This window comes from Rhipicephalus sanguineus, chromosome 7 (genome assembly GCF_013339695.2).
Source record: "Rhipicephalus sanguineus isolate Rsan-2018 chromosome 7, BIME_Rsan_1.4, whole genome shotgun sequence".
Lineage (NCBI taxonomy): Eukaryota > Metazoa > Arthropoda > Arachnida > Ixodida > Ixodidae > Rhipicephalus > Rhipicephalus sanguineus.
This window is the reverse complement of record NC_051182.1, coordinates 120,632,761-120,648,209: the sequence shown is the minus strand read 5'-3', so window position 1 is coordinate 120,648,209 and position 15,449 is coordinate 120,632,761. Positions and strand designations below refer to the sequence as shown.

General features: G+C 48.3%; 1 protein-coding gene across 2 annotated transcripts; it reads left to right on the top strand.

Annotated features, from left to right (window-relative positions):
* Positions 1-277: 277 nt before the first annotated feature.
* Positions 278-13,775, top strand: LOC119399810 (mpv17-like protein). Of its 2 annotated transcripts, none has more exons than XM_037666664.2 (4): positions 278-893; positions 11,890-11,960; positions 12,323-12,451; positions 12,904-13,775. In XM_037666664.2, exons 1-4 carry the CDS (start codon positions 551-553, stop codon positions 12,931-12,933), a joined length of 573 nt encoding a protein of 190 aa, XP_037522592.1. In that variant the 5' UTR covers positions 278-550; the 3' UTR covers positions 12,934-13,775. The 2 variants fall into 2 exon arrangements, with proteins under 2 accessions (XP_037522592.1, XP_037522593.1); XM_037666665.2 differs by lacking the exon at positions 278-893 and adding an exon at positions 7,187-7,776.
* The last annotated feature ends 1,674 nt before the right edge of the window (positions 13,776-15,449 follow it).

Sequence of the window (15,449 nt, the reverse complement as noted above, 5' to 3'; positions counted from 1 at the left end):
CTTCAGTGCCTTCAATACATAAGATAATACGACATGTGTACTTTTTTGTTATTTTGGGAACCAACGAAGCCATCGCTGGAGATTCCATTTTTACAGGTGGTCCGTAAGGTATAAACAAAATACTGAAGAACAAGTGACACTTCGCAGGTTAGGTTAGCTTAGGTTCACATGTCGCCAAATAGTTCACAGATAAGTAACGGTTTTTCAACAGCCCCAACGACATCGAGCAAAATCATCATGGCGGCTCCCGTCGTGTTTCGCTTTGCAGTCGACCCTCCGGCGCTCTGCGCGTCGTCGGCTTGTAGTTGCGCAAGGAACGGCTCCAAAACAACCAGCTAGCGTGCGTATCGCATGACACAAGGAGGCCGTCGGTGCGTTGCTGCGCGTCGCTTTGGGCCTCTAGTCGACTACGACGCCGATCGGACGCGACGTCAATCGAGTACAACGCGACCGTTTTAATTTGAATCGTGCTCCGACGAACGCGCAGTGTACCGCCCCGCCCTTGAAGAAGTTCGCACCGTAAACAAGTTCACCGTTTTCCCCGTAAAAGATGCAGCGGGTCGCCTCCAAGTTCGGACGTTTCACGGCCGTGTTCCGCGAAAGACCCCTGGTCGCGAACATGGTGACCTATCCGACGCTCTACGTTGCCGCGGAATTCACGCAGCAGACGATCCTGATGAGCATCGACGAGACGCGGCGGAGGCGGGGTTACGACTGGAAGATCATGTTGCGGTACATGGTCTTCGCAACCACGGTGTCCGCGCCCTTCCTCAACTACTGGTACCGGTACCTGGACCGCGTGATTCCTTCCCGTGGTACCAAGGAAGCCATACAGAAGGCCCTGACCGATCAGGCCGTCTCCTCGACCCTTATACTGGCAGCTTTCTATCCCGGTGAGTGATCCGCGGCTTCTGAATTTTTTTGACGATGTGAAAGTTTTTTGTTCGACGTAGTGCACGTGAAGAGCAGAGAAGCTGAGTGTTAAAAAAAAAATGTTAGAAAGGACTTCAAGTTTTGTAAAGATATCGTTTAGTTTCGTGTACCAGCTGTAAGTTGATCTCTTTGCTTCTGCGGCTGTGGAGTGCTTTAAGAAAAACATGTGAATACAAAAAAAAATAAATTACAGGAAATAAGCCGAATTGAATAAAAATAGAATAGAAAAAAAAAGGCGATGATGGTTTTCCACTGGTTTGTTCATCAGCGATTTGTGGTTTCTTGTTAAGTTCTACGATATATAGTGTATTTCGTGCTTCCGACCGTATATGGATGATCTCAAACAACACCACACAGCTCGCTTGCGGTATGTTGTTGTAAATTAAATAAATGCAGGGAAGTGTGTAATGTCTGCCCTTTTTTTAAAAAAAAAAATCTTTTCTCAGTTTTATACCGAGCTATGGCATTTAGCTAGTTATAATGCTCACATGCTGCCGATGCCTCCCCAAAAAATGCCATTGATGAAAAAAGTGCACAAAAAATGAACTACGAATCCCTGTCTAAACACACGTGTCATTTTAAACCTTTTTCGTGCTTTCACAACAGAAAATACAGATATGTTACTTTGCGCGCTGAAATTGTGTAATCTGCGTGCTACAGTTAATTGGCACCTTATAATTATTGATTACCCAACCAATATATGTAACGCAGGGCAGCACAGTCAGATATTTAAATGCGAGAATTAAGGTAAGAGAAAACTGTATAATTTCATAGAGGTAATTGTAACGTCAACCATACACGCTACTGATCCTCGCTGACGCATCTCTGAAATTATTATTATATGCACTATCATTCGGTCAAATCCAGCATATTTATTACTCCCTATTCATGGAATATTATCGTCCAATTTCCGTGTGTACATTTCTAAGGGAAGTGCAATCCACTGAAATGAAGGTCGTGAAAAGTTATCGCGCAATAAATTCAGACGGAAGTTCTTGCATGCAGAGGAAGTTGAAAACTCGATAGTGACGTGAAAGTTGCGTAGCTTAGCTCGCCTCTGTATGATAGAAACAAAAGAAAAAAAAGAAAAAAAAAGGAGACGCCTTGATTTGAAGTATCCCGCGTGTCCACTGAAGGTCGTTAAGTAGTGGGAGGTATGATGTTTTTTTTTTTAAGGTCCGGAAACTCAACACCAAATGTAGACATTCAATCACACATTCGGATTCAGACTTGCGGAATCGTTTGGGATCTCGTGATCGCCACCCAATTAACGACTCCTCCTAACGTGGTTAAGATATGGACAAAAACAAACCCCTCTTTACAGCTTTAAAAGCAGCCCCAACCGGTTACGCAACTTTGCGCGAGTAATCTTTCGTGCACATTTTCTTCCTGTTGCACAAAAAGTACCGACATCGCAATAACCTCGACGCCTCCCGACCTTGTTCTGCGTGTTATCGTAAACAACATCTTACTATATATGTGCTTAATATGTGCTTAATATACTTAATATGTGCCGTATAAGCTACCGCCAACCAACATGTATATGAAAGAGCATTGCGTTGCGTTTTGGAATTCAGCTTTTCTTTTTTCTTTCCTCCTCCTAAACTCGATGTAGCGTTGCCGTGCATGATCTAGGTGTTTTATTCCTTCATCAATGTGTCGAAGCTTCTCCTGACTCCTGAGTGTGTTGACACTGTGCCGGAGTATCTGACTGGAATGCGTTTCGTATACGACGTGCCTGCGCGTCAGAGCGCATAGGCGTGCTCAGGGTTCTGCATTAAGGACCGAGGCCAAGGCTCAACTTCAGTTTCTTATCTAGTAATTAATGAGCCTATGCCATCGAAATAAAATAAAAGGGGGGGGGGGGGTGTTTCAGCATGTCCAGATTGACATACCGTATTTTCTCGCATATAACCCGGCCGCACTCCTAACTTTAACTCTACAAAAAGAAAAAAAAAACGTATAACCCCTGCATATCCCACACCCCCACTTTTTGAGCACATTTTTCCTTTTTTTGTGCAGATTATATACGAGTAAATACGGTATATGTCCCGAATCAATATCATTTCTCATTTAATTGAGGGTGGCGTACCGAGCCGTGGAAAGGAAAATGATTGGCGTATCTTAAGGAGCGAGAAGAGAGCAGAGAGTCATGGCGTAGGCGTGCGCACGGTTCTCCATTAGGGGACGGGGGTTAAGCTTCACCGCAGCGCTACCCCCCCCCCCCCCCCCCGTGGCGCACGCGCACTTGTGCTTGAGTGCTAACGGTTGCAAACGGGATCGTTGTGTACATATACACTTTTTGACAGAAGGCTCCCTGGGGGCCGCCATTAAGGCCTTTGGGCTGTGGTCACCCCCCCCCCCCCCCCCCCCACCAGCCCTACACCCACAAAACGCACTGCCGAGGCAGTGACGTCAGCCTTTGTGCTGCCGTGCCACGTGCAGTCCTGAAAGGAGGCGCTTCTTCTCTCCCGTGCAAAATGCCGATACGCGAACATTGCTCTTGCATCTTCACTTTCCTTTCTGTGTGAATTTTCTCTTGTTTTGTTTTCGTTGCGACGCGATGCTTTTTGTAGGTCTGCCAAGTCGGGCGCCTGCGTAATAAGTTTAGAAAAAAAAAAAAGCGAAGAGAAAGAGGAAGAAGACGCTTTTTTTAAAAAAAAGAAGGAGAACGCGCTGGATTTCTCTTTTCGTGTGACTATACCTTCAAGGCTACGGACGCACCTTTGGCAACACTCGGACGAACGTGCCGATGCTCAGGCCAAAACGACGCTAAATTCACTGGCAAAGCGTTTTTCATTCCCCCCCCCCCTTTTTTTTTAGTGCGCCCGTTTGGTATTTTGTAGTTTGGTACACACTCTGAGTGAATATATCTTACGCTGCTGCAGTGTTTTTTCCTCTCTTTTCTACGCGTTTGCTCGCGTGAAGAGACAAAAAATGAAAATGGAGAAAAAAAAAATGAAATGGAATGGAGCGGGAGACGGAAAGTGAGAAGGCATTTCACTGCTTATACGATATGCGGCTCAAGTGACCGTATTCGCGGGACGCAAACGATACACCAAGAATTAAGGAACCTACGCAATGCGAATAAGGAAGAAATAAGGAAAATAAAAAGAAAGAAGGAAAGAATTAAGCAGAAAACAGCCACCGCGAGATAGATGGAGAGAAAAGAACATAAACTATGGCGACCAAAAAGAGGAGAGAAGAATCGGAGAAAGAAACAAGAATCGGCTGGAGAAAGCCATTGACGAGCAAAGAATCAGAGAACGCTTGAAGGCCATCTTCTTCGTGGCACGTAGGCTGCCCCCGCACTGTTATTACTACACACGTACTACGTACTACAGACCATTTTTCTGTCTTCCAAGTAAACCATTATATGGCACCGCCACTGTCTCGCTGCACGGGGTGAGTCGATGCTCGGACCACCATGAAACCAACCGGAGGTCAAGTTCTCGGAGGTCCGAGGTGCAGCCTGGTCAGGGGCGTAGCCAATTATTATTATTATTTTTTTGCTGGGGAGGGGGGGGGGGGGCTCCGACTCTCCTTTATCTACGTACACTCCAACTTTCAAACGCCTCTACAACGAACGCTTCTACAACAAAGTTATGGTTGCAGAAATAGCGTCTTTCCCTCTCCTCAACCTCTCCTCCTCCTCCTCTACAACAAAATGGCCCGTATAACGAATGATTTCTTACATCTCGGCTATATTGGGAACATAACGGAGTGCTACCCTTGCAACGAATTGCACTGCTTATAACTAAGTATTTTGAAGGTTCCCAGCACTTTGTTAAAAAGCCGTTCGACTGTACACACACATACAGAATGCAAAAATTTCCAGGGGTATTTACACACCCCTGCTCCCACCGCCCTGGCTACGCCACTGGTCAGGGGGATACTCCAGTGCCATGCAGCGCTTACCGAGCCATAACCGCGGCCTGTACAAGGTCAGCGGCAAACACGTACGTGCTCACTTAAGGAGATAACTCAGCCGCAAAGTATAAAGACACACGCTAAGGGAGGATTAACGACAGGACGAGCGGCACTTACCAACCAAATACTATACAACTATAGATACAGCTATAGTACAATATAGCTTTAAATAAATATCAACTAGGCCAGCAAACAGCCTTGTTAAAACGCGTTCACTTAACAGCGACCGCGCTCGCTCGATCGCGTACAATATAAATGCACTCTGCACTTGCTCTGATTTTACTACTCTCCTCTCCTTCCTTCCTCGGCAGTAGAGAAGAAATGTAAATGAAACCGGAAATGGAGGGGCGAACGCAAACACGACCGAGGGGTTGGGGGGGGGGTTAGGGGGTGAGGAGGGGGGGGGGTCGTCCTGGGGACTGCTCCAGATACGCGTGTAGCGGTCTCACTGTCCGCAGCATCCCCACCTCCTCTCTCTCTCTCTCCACTCCACTCCATCTTGGTTTCACCGCCGGCAATCTCATCTCTTCACACTCTCTCTCATTCTCTCATTCCCCTTCGCTTTCTACATGCGCTGCACAGCACAGCATACAGCCGCTACCGCGAGTGCGTACGTCTCTGCGTCTGGAGGTCGTATCAATGATTAGCCGGCCAGAGTGGACGTCTCCCTCGCCACAAGCACACGACGGATGCCGCGCGCGCTGTCGACTACGGCAGTCGCCTAGAGTTTCTCAAAAGACGTCGTCTCCAAGACGAAACGGAACGGCGAAGGAATTCCCGCTTCGTTAGTACAGTAACGGCGTCTGCGTTGCCTGTGCGTACACGTGGTGCTGGTGTTTGTGGAGGTGCAAAGTCCTCGTCGAAGAAGTGGAAGACACCCCGTTGCGTTAATAGGGGAGCAGCGACTGTGTGTCTGTGCCTCTGGGTGCACGTGGTACATGCTTGGCATTTAGACCGCTAACAAAAAGACGAAGACAGTGAAAGGGGCGACGAGGCTGGAGGTAAAACTTTTCCATCTTATTTAACCGCAGCAGCACGTATCGATATATAGACAATTGTGACTTGCGCAGAACCCAACAGACCGGTCAGAAGGCTTGTGCCTTTCTTCGTCGAGGTACAAAGTTCCCATCGAAGCTGTGAGACATTGTGCTGCAGCTGTTCGCGTTCGCTCCGCTCGCAAGGGACACCTGCCAACTGCTGTGCGTACGGTGGCGCCGGCTGCAACGACGCGGAGAAGATCGCGCGCGCTTCGAGTTGGGGAATCTCCGAAACCTGCTGCCTGCTGCGCTGTGCGCACGGATTACTGCCGTCGAAAGACTATACTACTGCGCGTAAAAGTTGGCGCACTATCTGTTCGATCTCACCGGTTGACACATCAGACCAATTTCCTCCAGGTGTACCGAAGTCATCGGAGTGTGCGCGTTTGTGAACATCGTGCCCTTCCATACCGCTACACTCTCTGTGCCGGAGGAGGGGGTGGATTCTTTTCCCTCTTTTATTCTTTGTTTAAGATCTATTCATTTACTCCACCTGTACACAGTACGCCTGTACAACAGCGTGCCAAATGTCGTATCGGTATTCTCAATAGCTCTATAGCTGTAGCACTCCATGAATTGTGCTCTACTGCTGTTCTCGCCAGCTTGGTCCTTCGGTGCACCGTACATGTTTTAAGCCGGCAGCAGACCCAGAGTACGACCACGGTTGTTTGAGTCGCTCGCGTGGCTGTCATCAACGAAGTATCTCAGCGTACAGTGCATCTATCTATACGGCCGGCCGTGATAAGTGTGCGGACCTCACGCCGTTCTGTATGGTATCCCGCGACGACTGGGAAAAAATAAACGTGCGAGTCTTCAGCCATTCGAGCACTACACCCCTCTTTTTTTATCGCTCTGTGCAAACAAGCTCTTCGTGGTATAAAACGACGACACCACTTTCCTCTCTGAAGCCCGCACGTTCTCGACTGCAACTGCAACGTGTCCACTGTGGGTCTCAAGCTTGAACGAAGCACAGTCCGATCCGAGTACGGCATCCTGCGCTTCGGCAATGCTTCAGCACTGAACGTTATACCGCGACCTGTAAACAGGTCGTCGTGGGTCGATCAGGTGACCTTCCGAAACCTTTGTGCATACATTACGCGGGTTCCGGTGCGACGATATTGTGACGTGTGCGGAGTGATCGACCTCTGAACGCGATATCCGGCTACACGAGTGCGCGGCGGAGCTCCTGTTTTCACTTGGTAATAGTTAGTGCAGCAGAGAACGAGGACACGCAGGGTAAGAGACAGTGTGACGATACACAGCGCTAGCATCCAACAAAAGGTTCATTTCCGTACCGATTTTCGGTGGAACCCGGGTGATATCGTGTCCTCGACCGTTCTCCTGTTTACACAACTGGACAGACAATTTGAACGGGCCACTTGATTATGACCCATCATTGTATGTAGCGCAACGCTTTACGAAGGACTGTGAAACACACAGTGTGGAATGTGGATACGCAACTGGGCCTCATAGTCGACGTGTTGAGTATTATACTTCTGCAAACGAGAAGACGGGAGGTATCTCTCCGAGGAGCAGCTTCAGGTCGTCATGCAGCATGCCGTCGCCAGGGTACGGACGTTGTTCAGGAGTCGACCCCTGTTGGCAAACGTCGTCTCCTTCGGCTCCATGTACATAGGCGCCGAAGTGGTCCAGCAGACCATACTGCAGAAGCTGGACCCGTCCGTGCGCGGCTACGACTGGCCCCTGGTGGGAAGGTACGCCGTGGTCGGCACCGGCATCTACGCGCCGGCGCTCTTCTACTGGTACCGTTACCTGGACCGCGTCATGCCGGGCAAGCTGGTCGCCGTCGCCGTCAGGAAGGCCCTCATCGACCAGGTCTTGGCCTCCTCCACGCTTCTGGTAGCCTTCTACACGGGTGAGAAGGACACCGTACGGCCGCGGTGGTCTAGTTGTCATGGTACTCGAAGGTGGCGGGATCGACTTCCTGCCGCGGCGGTTGCATTATCGATGGAGGCGAAAATGTTTGAGGACCGTGTACTTAGATTTAGGTGCACGTTAAAGAACCACAGGTGGTGGGAATTCCCGGAGCCCTCCACTATACGGCGTCTCTAATAATCATATCGTGGTTTTGGGACGTTAAGCCCCAGATATTAATATTATTACTAAACGACATTACACGCTTCTCTTTCACTGAGGACATTCAGGTTTGTCTTTCTACTGCAAAATGCCATATAAAGTCGGCAACCAGCGCATCAGGGGTTGTTCAGATGAGGCTACATGTATGAGCCGTATCGCGATCGGAGATGGACTTGTGTACAGAAAAAAAAAATTATCGCAGACGATTGAGAGTACTTCATATTCTACTGTGAACTACGCAAATTGGCTTATCAAAAATATAAATCTTTCCAGGCCAGATTGGGTATATTGTAAGCGGAGTTGCCAGTTGTGCTTATGATACGCGGATTTGAACTCGTTTTTTCACCGAGTTGCTTGTAGAATTTTGCAGTCGCCTGTCGCGTTTTTCTGGGTCTGTTGGTGTTTTTTTTTCTGCAATTATAGTTATTTTAGTGCCCGTCACGTTAAGGAATAGCTCATGTCGTTGAATTTGGAACGTTGAAATCAAACATGCGCTGGGGGAGTCAACAACTCTACTGGATACGCTGTTATCTTGGATACTACGTTAAAAAGCAAATATGTGCTTTAGTTCATAGTTGCGCATATTTTCGATGTACAAAATAATGAATGTTATTTCTTGCCTTCCATCTAAGGAATGAAACGAGTTATTGAAGTTCCGTTTCCTTTGGGCACCTTCCAAAAGTCGCTCTGTTTTTCTTTTTGTTTTAGGGCTTCCTTCGGGATGATTATTTCGCTTGGTATTGCGGCTGCATCTGGCAACTGTGATTGTAAGCCAAAGAAATGCTGTCATATTTGTTAAAGAAAAAATTATATAGGGGCCAAATTGTTTCTTACTATGCATATTCAATAACACTGGGTTGAATGGTCGATCTTGAGGACGAATGCCACCCTCAATGACGTGCTTCTTTTCCGACGTTACGACACAGGGAAAGGTCTCTATGGAAATTGCGACTTCGCTCTTTTTTTTTTCTTATTTGTCACTTGAAGCTCATTTATCCTCGTCGTTTAGGTCGACGTGCAAGCCCACTCATCTTTTTTCTCCTTGCGTCAGAGTTCTTGACGAATTGCCGTGTAAGATATATGTCACTTCTGGTGCATGAACCGTGATTGGCTGTCTCCAGGACGTTTGTACAATGTATGAGAAGTGTCGAAAGTTGTTGAGCAAGCTGAGGAGCTCACGTTTATTTGTATGTCTAAACGCCATCATACTCGTTAATTGACGGCTGTATAGATGGCGCCTCTAGCGATGGTACGCAATGAAGTGGTTCCTCCCGGTCTATTGCATCATAGGCGTGCACATTGTTTTGCATTGAGGGGGGGGGGGGGGGCAAGTTTCTGCCTCCCTCCTCTCCTATTGGTCGGATTCGGAAGAAGAGCTTCGCAATAAATGCAAAAACGAAAATGAAGCGATGACGTGCTTATCAGAACGAAACAAGAGATTGCTCGGAGAATAGTTTAACAGTCTAAAGTGATTTAGTGTTTCTTCCAACGAAGGTAAGGCGTTCTCGAGGGTTTTTTTTGTTTTTGTTTTTTCAAGACTGTCCGGTAAATTTCCGCCTCACTGCGCGATAACGGACGTCCGAAGCAGGAAGTAATTGTCTTGCCGGCGATTGCCGTTTCCTGTTCGGCAATTACCGAGCAATACCATCGGCGAGCAACCGCCACATATGTTCCGCGCCGCCAGGCGTCTGTAATACCGCCTATAAACGATCTTGCGTACGACGCACTGGCGCCGCCACCTTGGGTTGTTAAACTAATGTATCTTTTTTTTAATTTTTATTTTTTTTATATCGCGACGCGAATTAGCAAGGTCATGAAACGTCGAATGCACCAACCGAACCGCTTTCATGCGTGTTCGTCTGTATATACCGTAGCACTGTTAGTTTAGTTGTTAAAGATACAAAACGGGAAGTTTAACAGCCCAACTAGGCGGAACCGAAACCCACCCGTAAAATAGTCTATAACATGGGTCGGCAACCTTTGGAGGCAGAGGGCCGAGTTGCATAACGCCGACACGGCGGGGGCCCCACGGACAATAGGGGGTGGGGCTTTGAGGCAAAGAGAAAAATTCGGTGAATTGACAAGAATGATACACAAAACTGGAATATAAATCATGTTTATTTTCATCACGCATGTCAAAAGGTTGAACTTTATCAAGGTAGGTTAGAAGCAAAAAAAAATTATTTCAGTGCGACTTTTGGTGCTGAACATTCTTAGCCAACGCGCAAATGACTACATCGAGGTTGCTCACCGAAAGACGCAGAAAGTCGTGGAGGTGATCATCGCTTAGCGTGGAGGTCTTCATCGGTTAGATGGGGCGGGTGGGGGGAGGTGTTCTGACGTCGTGCTGCGGGCCACAGGTTGGCGACCCCTGGTCTGTAACACTGCAAGAAACCAACGGGCACTAAAAACACTCTTTATGGCAAATTGGCCCTGATGAATTTTGCAAGGCGGGGCAAGGGTAATGAAATCGAAACCACGGAGTAAGATAAGACAGGAGCGCCGACTCCGCTCGTCGGGAAGGGACACATTCTGCAACGCCAGATCTTTCTTCACGGCGTGTTCGCGAGATGGCGCTACGGATGGAGAAAAGTGGCGGAGGAGAAACTCCGTCGTCAAGCGGAGCCGCGGGCGGGGCGCACGGTCACGCTTCGCTGCGTTCTTGCGTCTGCTTACCACCCGTTTTGTCGTCTGCTCCCCGCGTGCCGTTCCCCGCCGCCACTCCGCCGCCGTCGCAGGCCTCCACCAGTCAGCGCAAGCGCTCATGAGCCAAGGCGTTGAGTGATTCCAATGCGCCTCGACAGATGGCGCTACGCGTTGTGATAAGTGCAAGGAGAGGAGAAAGCATGTGCCAAAGCGTGAAGGGGAGTGGAGGAGGAGAGCAAAAGCAAGATTTAGACCGCCGCGTCTGCGTTGCACGATTTGTCCCGAGCGAATGCGTTGGGCGGCGGCGGAGTCAGCGCTCCTTTCTTATCTTACTCCGTGATCGAAACTTAACACCCCCCCCCCCCCATTTGTAGCGCAAATAGCCACAAGAAGATCCATGCGGTTTCCTCACAAAGAAATGTTTCCTAGTTGACGAGGAGTCCGTCCTGGTCCTGGGTTCCATTCCGGCAGCAGCGCCTTTCCGGGGCAGTCGCTTTACCAACTGAGCTAAACAGGAGGCCAGAAGTTCGCAGCGCGAGGGCGAACTATAATCGACAACTCGAAGCACTAGGACACTGAATCACATGCGAGGGCAGTGTTCTCTATTAGAGTGGGCTAGTTTCAATGCATCCCCCGTAACGGTCGAGTCCGAAAGAAACAAGCTTCGCAATGGATGCAAAAATGAAGATGTTTTCCGGGGGTACAAGTGGAAAATAAGCAGTTCCTGGAATGCAACAAAAGGGCTTCTCGGCGGCCGTTATGTCAAAAACATTACTTTAAACACTGACGGGACAGGCCCAATAAGTAAAGCTACGGGGCACACTTGCCCCCCCCCCCCCCCCCCCGTAGATGAATAGGCGGGGGGCGCGCTCACCATGATCCCCCCCCCCCACCCTTGTGTGCGCGCCTGTGTACTGAATATGAGCATGTGTACACTATACGTTCCGGCCAGCACAGGAAGGCAGAACGCTCTCCTTGCTACATTTTGCGTAGAGTGGAGCATCGACCGTGCGTTCTCTTCGCTTAGTCGTTTTTTGGACGCCAAATTCATTTCCGATGAAGCCAAATTCATTTCTGATGAAGACTCCCTGCGTGCGTGCCGCGCACTGAGGGACAGCACGGCGCCGCCGACGGCGGTAGTGTCGCTTCGGGCGTCCGTTCTACATATAGTGCAATAAAATGTGCCGGCTACAAGCTCAACGTCATGATTGCTAATTATACTCCCCACGTTTTGGTCTCCGTGCAGCCATGAGCGCCATGGAGGGCAAAGAGGACATCTTCGCAGAACTCAAGGCCAAGTTCGTTCCAACGTACAAGGTGCGTACAGATCGGCTGCGTCAGCGTATGCATGGTCACCAGCGCCCTGTATTTTACTACCATGCAATATTTTTGTTATTACTGCATACCATTTTGTTTCCCTATGCAGATTGTCTAACCTTTCGGTACCTCTTTTTATTCATCACTTTATTACAATACATGAGGTTGCCATTTCTGCCTACCATGTATTGTTTTCTTGTGCTGACTGAACAGTGTCTTATCGGACTCGTTGTAAGAACCTTATATACATGCCCTTCCTGTCATGCTCCCTGATAGAGTTGTCATGAAGAAGTAAATAAGACTAGCATTTATGCGCACGTACAGAGTTGGTTTCACTTGGTATCGCTTTTTCTCATTCGCAGCTCAGTTGCTGCTTCTGGATTCCGGCGCAGTGCATCAACTTCTTCCTAGTGCCGCCGCATCTCCGGGTCGTGACGGTCGGCATCTGCTCCTTCGCCTGGGTCAACATCCTCTGCATCATGAAGCGCATGGTGAGGTGTCGCGCAGTGCAGATGCCCACTCACTGTGTTGTATATATGCCTCGTCATGACAATTACGTCTTCATGACACGTCATCGTATGGCAATAGCTGTCCACGTCAGCAATTACCATATGATGTCGCATTGAGGAAGGCAAGCGTCGTTGTACGAAAGCGTCGATCAGTTTGGCCACGCCTACCCGTGAATATCTCATTTGAATTAGAGCTGGGCATGTGCTGCTATAGAGGTGTGCAGTCCATTTGTAAGATTTGTTTATGCGGCACTTCCAGTTTATGCATGTGACCACATATGCTCGCGGTCGTTGATAGTGCTGGTTGAATCACTTCCAGAATTTCATTTGGAACCTGTAACCTTAACCTATATTGTAGATTACCTGTTTATAACGAGCTGTCGCAGTTCTAGCTTCGCCAGTGTCATTCCTCTTGCCTTCTTTGACGTACGCAGACCGTTAAGCCACGCGAGGAGGACGCCTAGAGCGACCACCGTCGGAGTACTCAATACGTCACTACCGCCGTCGTCAAGGTGACCCGAGTGCCTGGATGTGACGTCACCATATGCCTCCAAAAGGAAAATCTCGCATTTGGAACGACGTCACTTCCGGAAGGAGCAAACGACCGACAGTTTGCTATACAGTGCATCGATCTAGTCGTCCGGATTGAATCGAAGAAAGCGCACATTTACCGCAGAATGCCTTTTTTTTCGAAGCAACTGTTATTTCGTCTACGGGGACCATCCGTCTCCATAACGAAGTGCCTAACTGATCCTGTTGACGCGCTTCGAGTGATATGTATACATCCTTGTGTACTCTACTTAGTCTCGCGATAAATTTATTTTAATGCGAAAGAGAAGTCACGGAGGCGAATTGTCCACGCGACTGCGCTGCTGAAAACAGTTCAACTGCTAGATGACATTAACAGCGCATACATGAGCAGGAAGCGCGACAGTGCAAACAGAGGCAAAGAGCGCCGTTTGTCTCCGTTTGCACTGTTCCGTTTCCTAATCTTGTATACGCTGTTAATACTTTATAACGGACCTATACCAACTTGTCCAAGCTTCAGCTCTCACTAGTTCAACTGCCTTAAACAGCTCACTTACTATAACACTTATAATGAAATGAAACATAAGGTATACGACTTGACAAATACGGACATCACTATGGTGCTGATGGGCATTCGGGAGCGTTTACAAGAAACAATTTTTTAATATATGCATTAGGCTGTATATATTTAAGCCGCTGGCCCTACGGCGTTCGCTTTCACTCATACAAGTTTAAGTTCGGTGCTATATATAATCAACTTTAAGTGCCTGGTAGGACATCGCACAGACGAGCTCACTTCAATTATACAAGGGGTGTTCAAATGAAAGGGTACGAAACGACACTGTGGGTATAAATGAAGAATTTGTTCAAAGTATACACTATGTGCCTGATCACAACGCTCCCATTGGTGAACGAGCCGAAGGATTCCTTGTTCCCAGAATTCCTGTGGCCGTGACGAGACCCTGTCCTTTACGGCGTCCCTGAGTTCATCGTCCGAGTTGAAGCGCTTCCCTTTCAGGTGTTTTTTTTTTCAGGGGACCAAACACATGGAAATACCAGGCGATGAATGGTGGCCCGTTTGACACCTTCCGCTGTCAGAAATCGTTTAACGCCCCGCTACTCCTCAATCGTCGGATTTTGCAACGTTAACGCCATCCTGTCCTCAGAAGCATTGCCGCGTCAACAGGACGGCGCTCTTTATAAGAGCCTCTGCTCTCTATACTGCGCATGCCCCCCCCCCCCCCCCCCCCATGCTCCGATCCATGGCAAGGACTCCAATCGCATCCCTAGATGTCTCGCTACATTCTCCCTAGTGGCATAGGCATCTACGTAAACGGTCATGTCGTTACGACGTTTCGTACCTTTTCATTTGAACGCGCCTTGTACATTTATATAGTATCTTTCTACAACTATAGGTAGTCTGTCTATGCAAGGCGTACAAATATTCAAGATTGAATTACATTTTCAGGGCATGTCTAGCGTTTTGCCCATATACATATACTTGTAGTCGTGAAAGTTTGTCGAGAGTTTTCCGCTTGTTAAAGAAAGTGCGACGTGACTGTGTTTGTTCCTCCGCGAGAACCATCGCTAAAACTTCCAAGCCGTCTTTTTTTTAATGATCGCGTCTGTTGGTCAACGTATCGTTAAGGCGGTGATAAGTTGTGCAATATGTGCGTGCGTTCCTGAAATTTTCGTTTATCACGCATATGATGCGTTCTTCTAGAAGCAAGAACTGCGCGCGGAATGCACCCATAACCATCATTTCGAGGTTTAGTTGATCGCCACATTTTGAAGCAATGATTCAGCGCTGCAAAATCACTGCGAAATCAAGTTAACGATTCCAGTAACCATCGACTCATAATATATAGTGCACTACTACACCTCAAAACTTCACCGCATATAGCTATAGCACGTGGCGTCGTTAAAAATGCAGTTATATGGCGTCAGGTTCCTGAAGGTGTAGTAAACACGTCCCCGCATAAACCTCTCTTGAAGCTCGCTGCAGGGCCTGACACAGTTACGTTAGTAGTCTGCTGAGGACCACGTGACAGTTGATAGGAGCGAATAGACGGCTGGTATACATCGGCGAGCACTGGGACGAAAAATGACAGTGTGGGTTAGGCAAAGCAAGCGCGAACAGCTGATGTTGTAGTTTGAAAACCGGAGAAAAAACAAAGCATATATTTTGACAAATCGTGTTAACCGTGGAGAGTGTCCCCGGTGGTACATCACGGTAACAGAATGGGGTGCCGTACGTCGTGTTGTTGCGGGTGGTAGAAAAGTAAATGGTGAGATTAGATAAGGGTTCTTGAACGGGTTCGGCTGAGCCATAATAAATTACTTATTGATGATTGATAACAGACCCCTTCATCGTCGGAGACGACGTGACAGTACCATTATCAGGCCCGTAGCCAGGGGGGGGGGGGCACCGCACCTCCGCCCCCCCGAAATT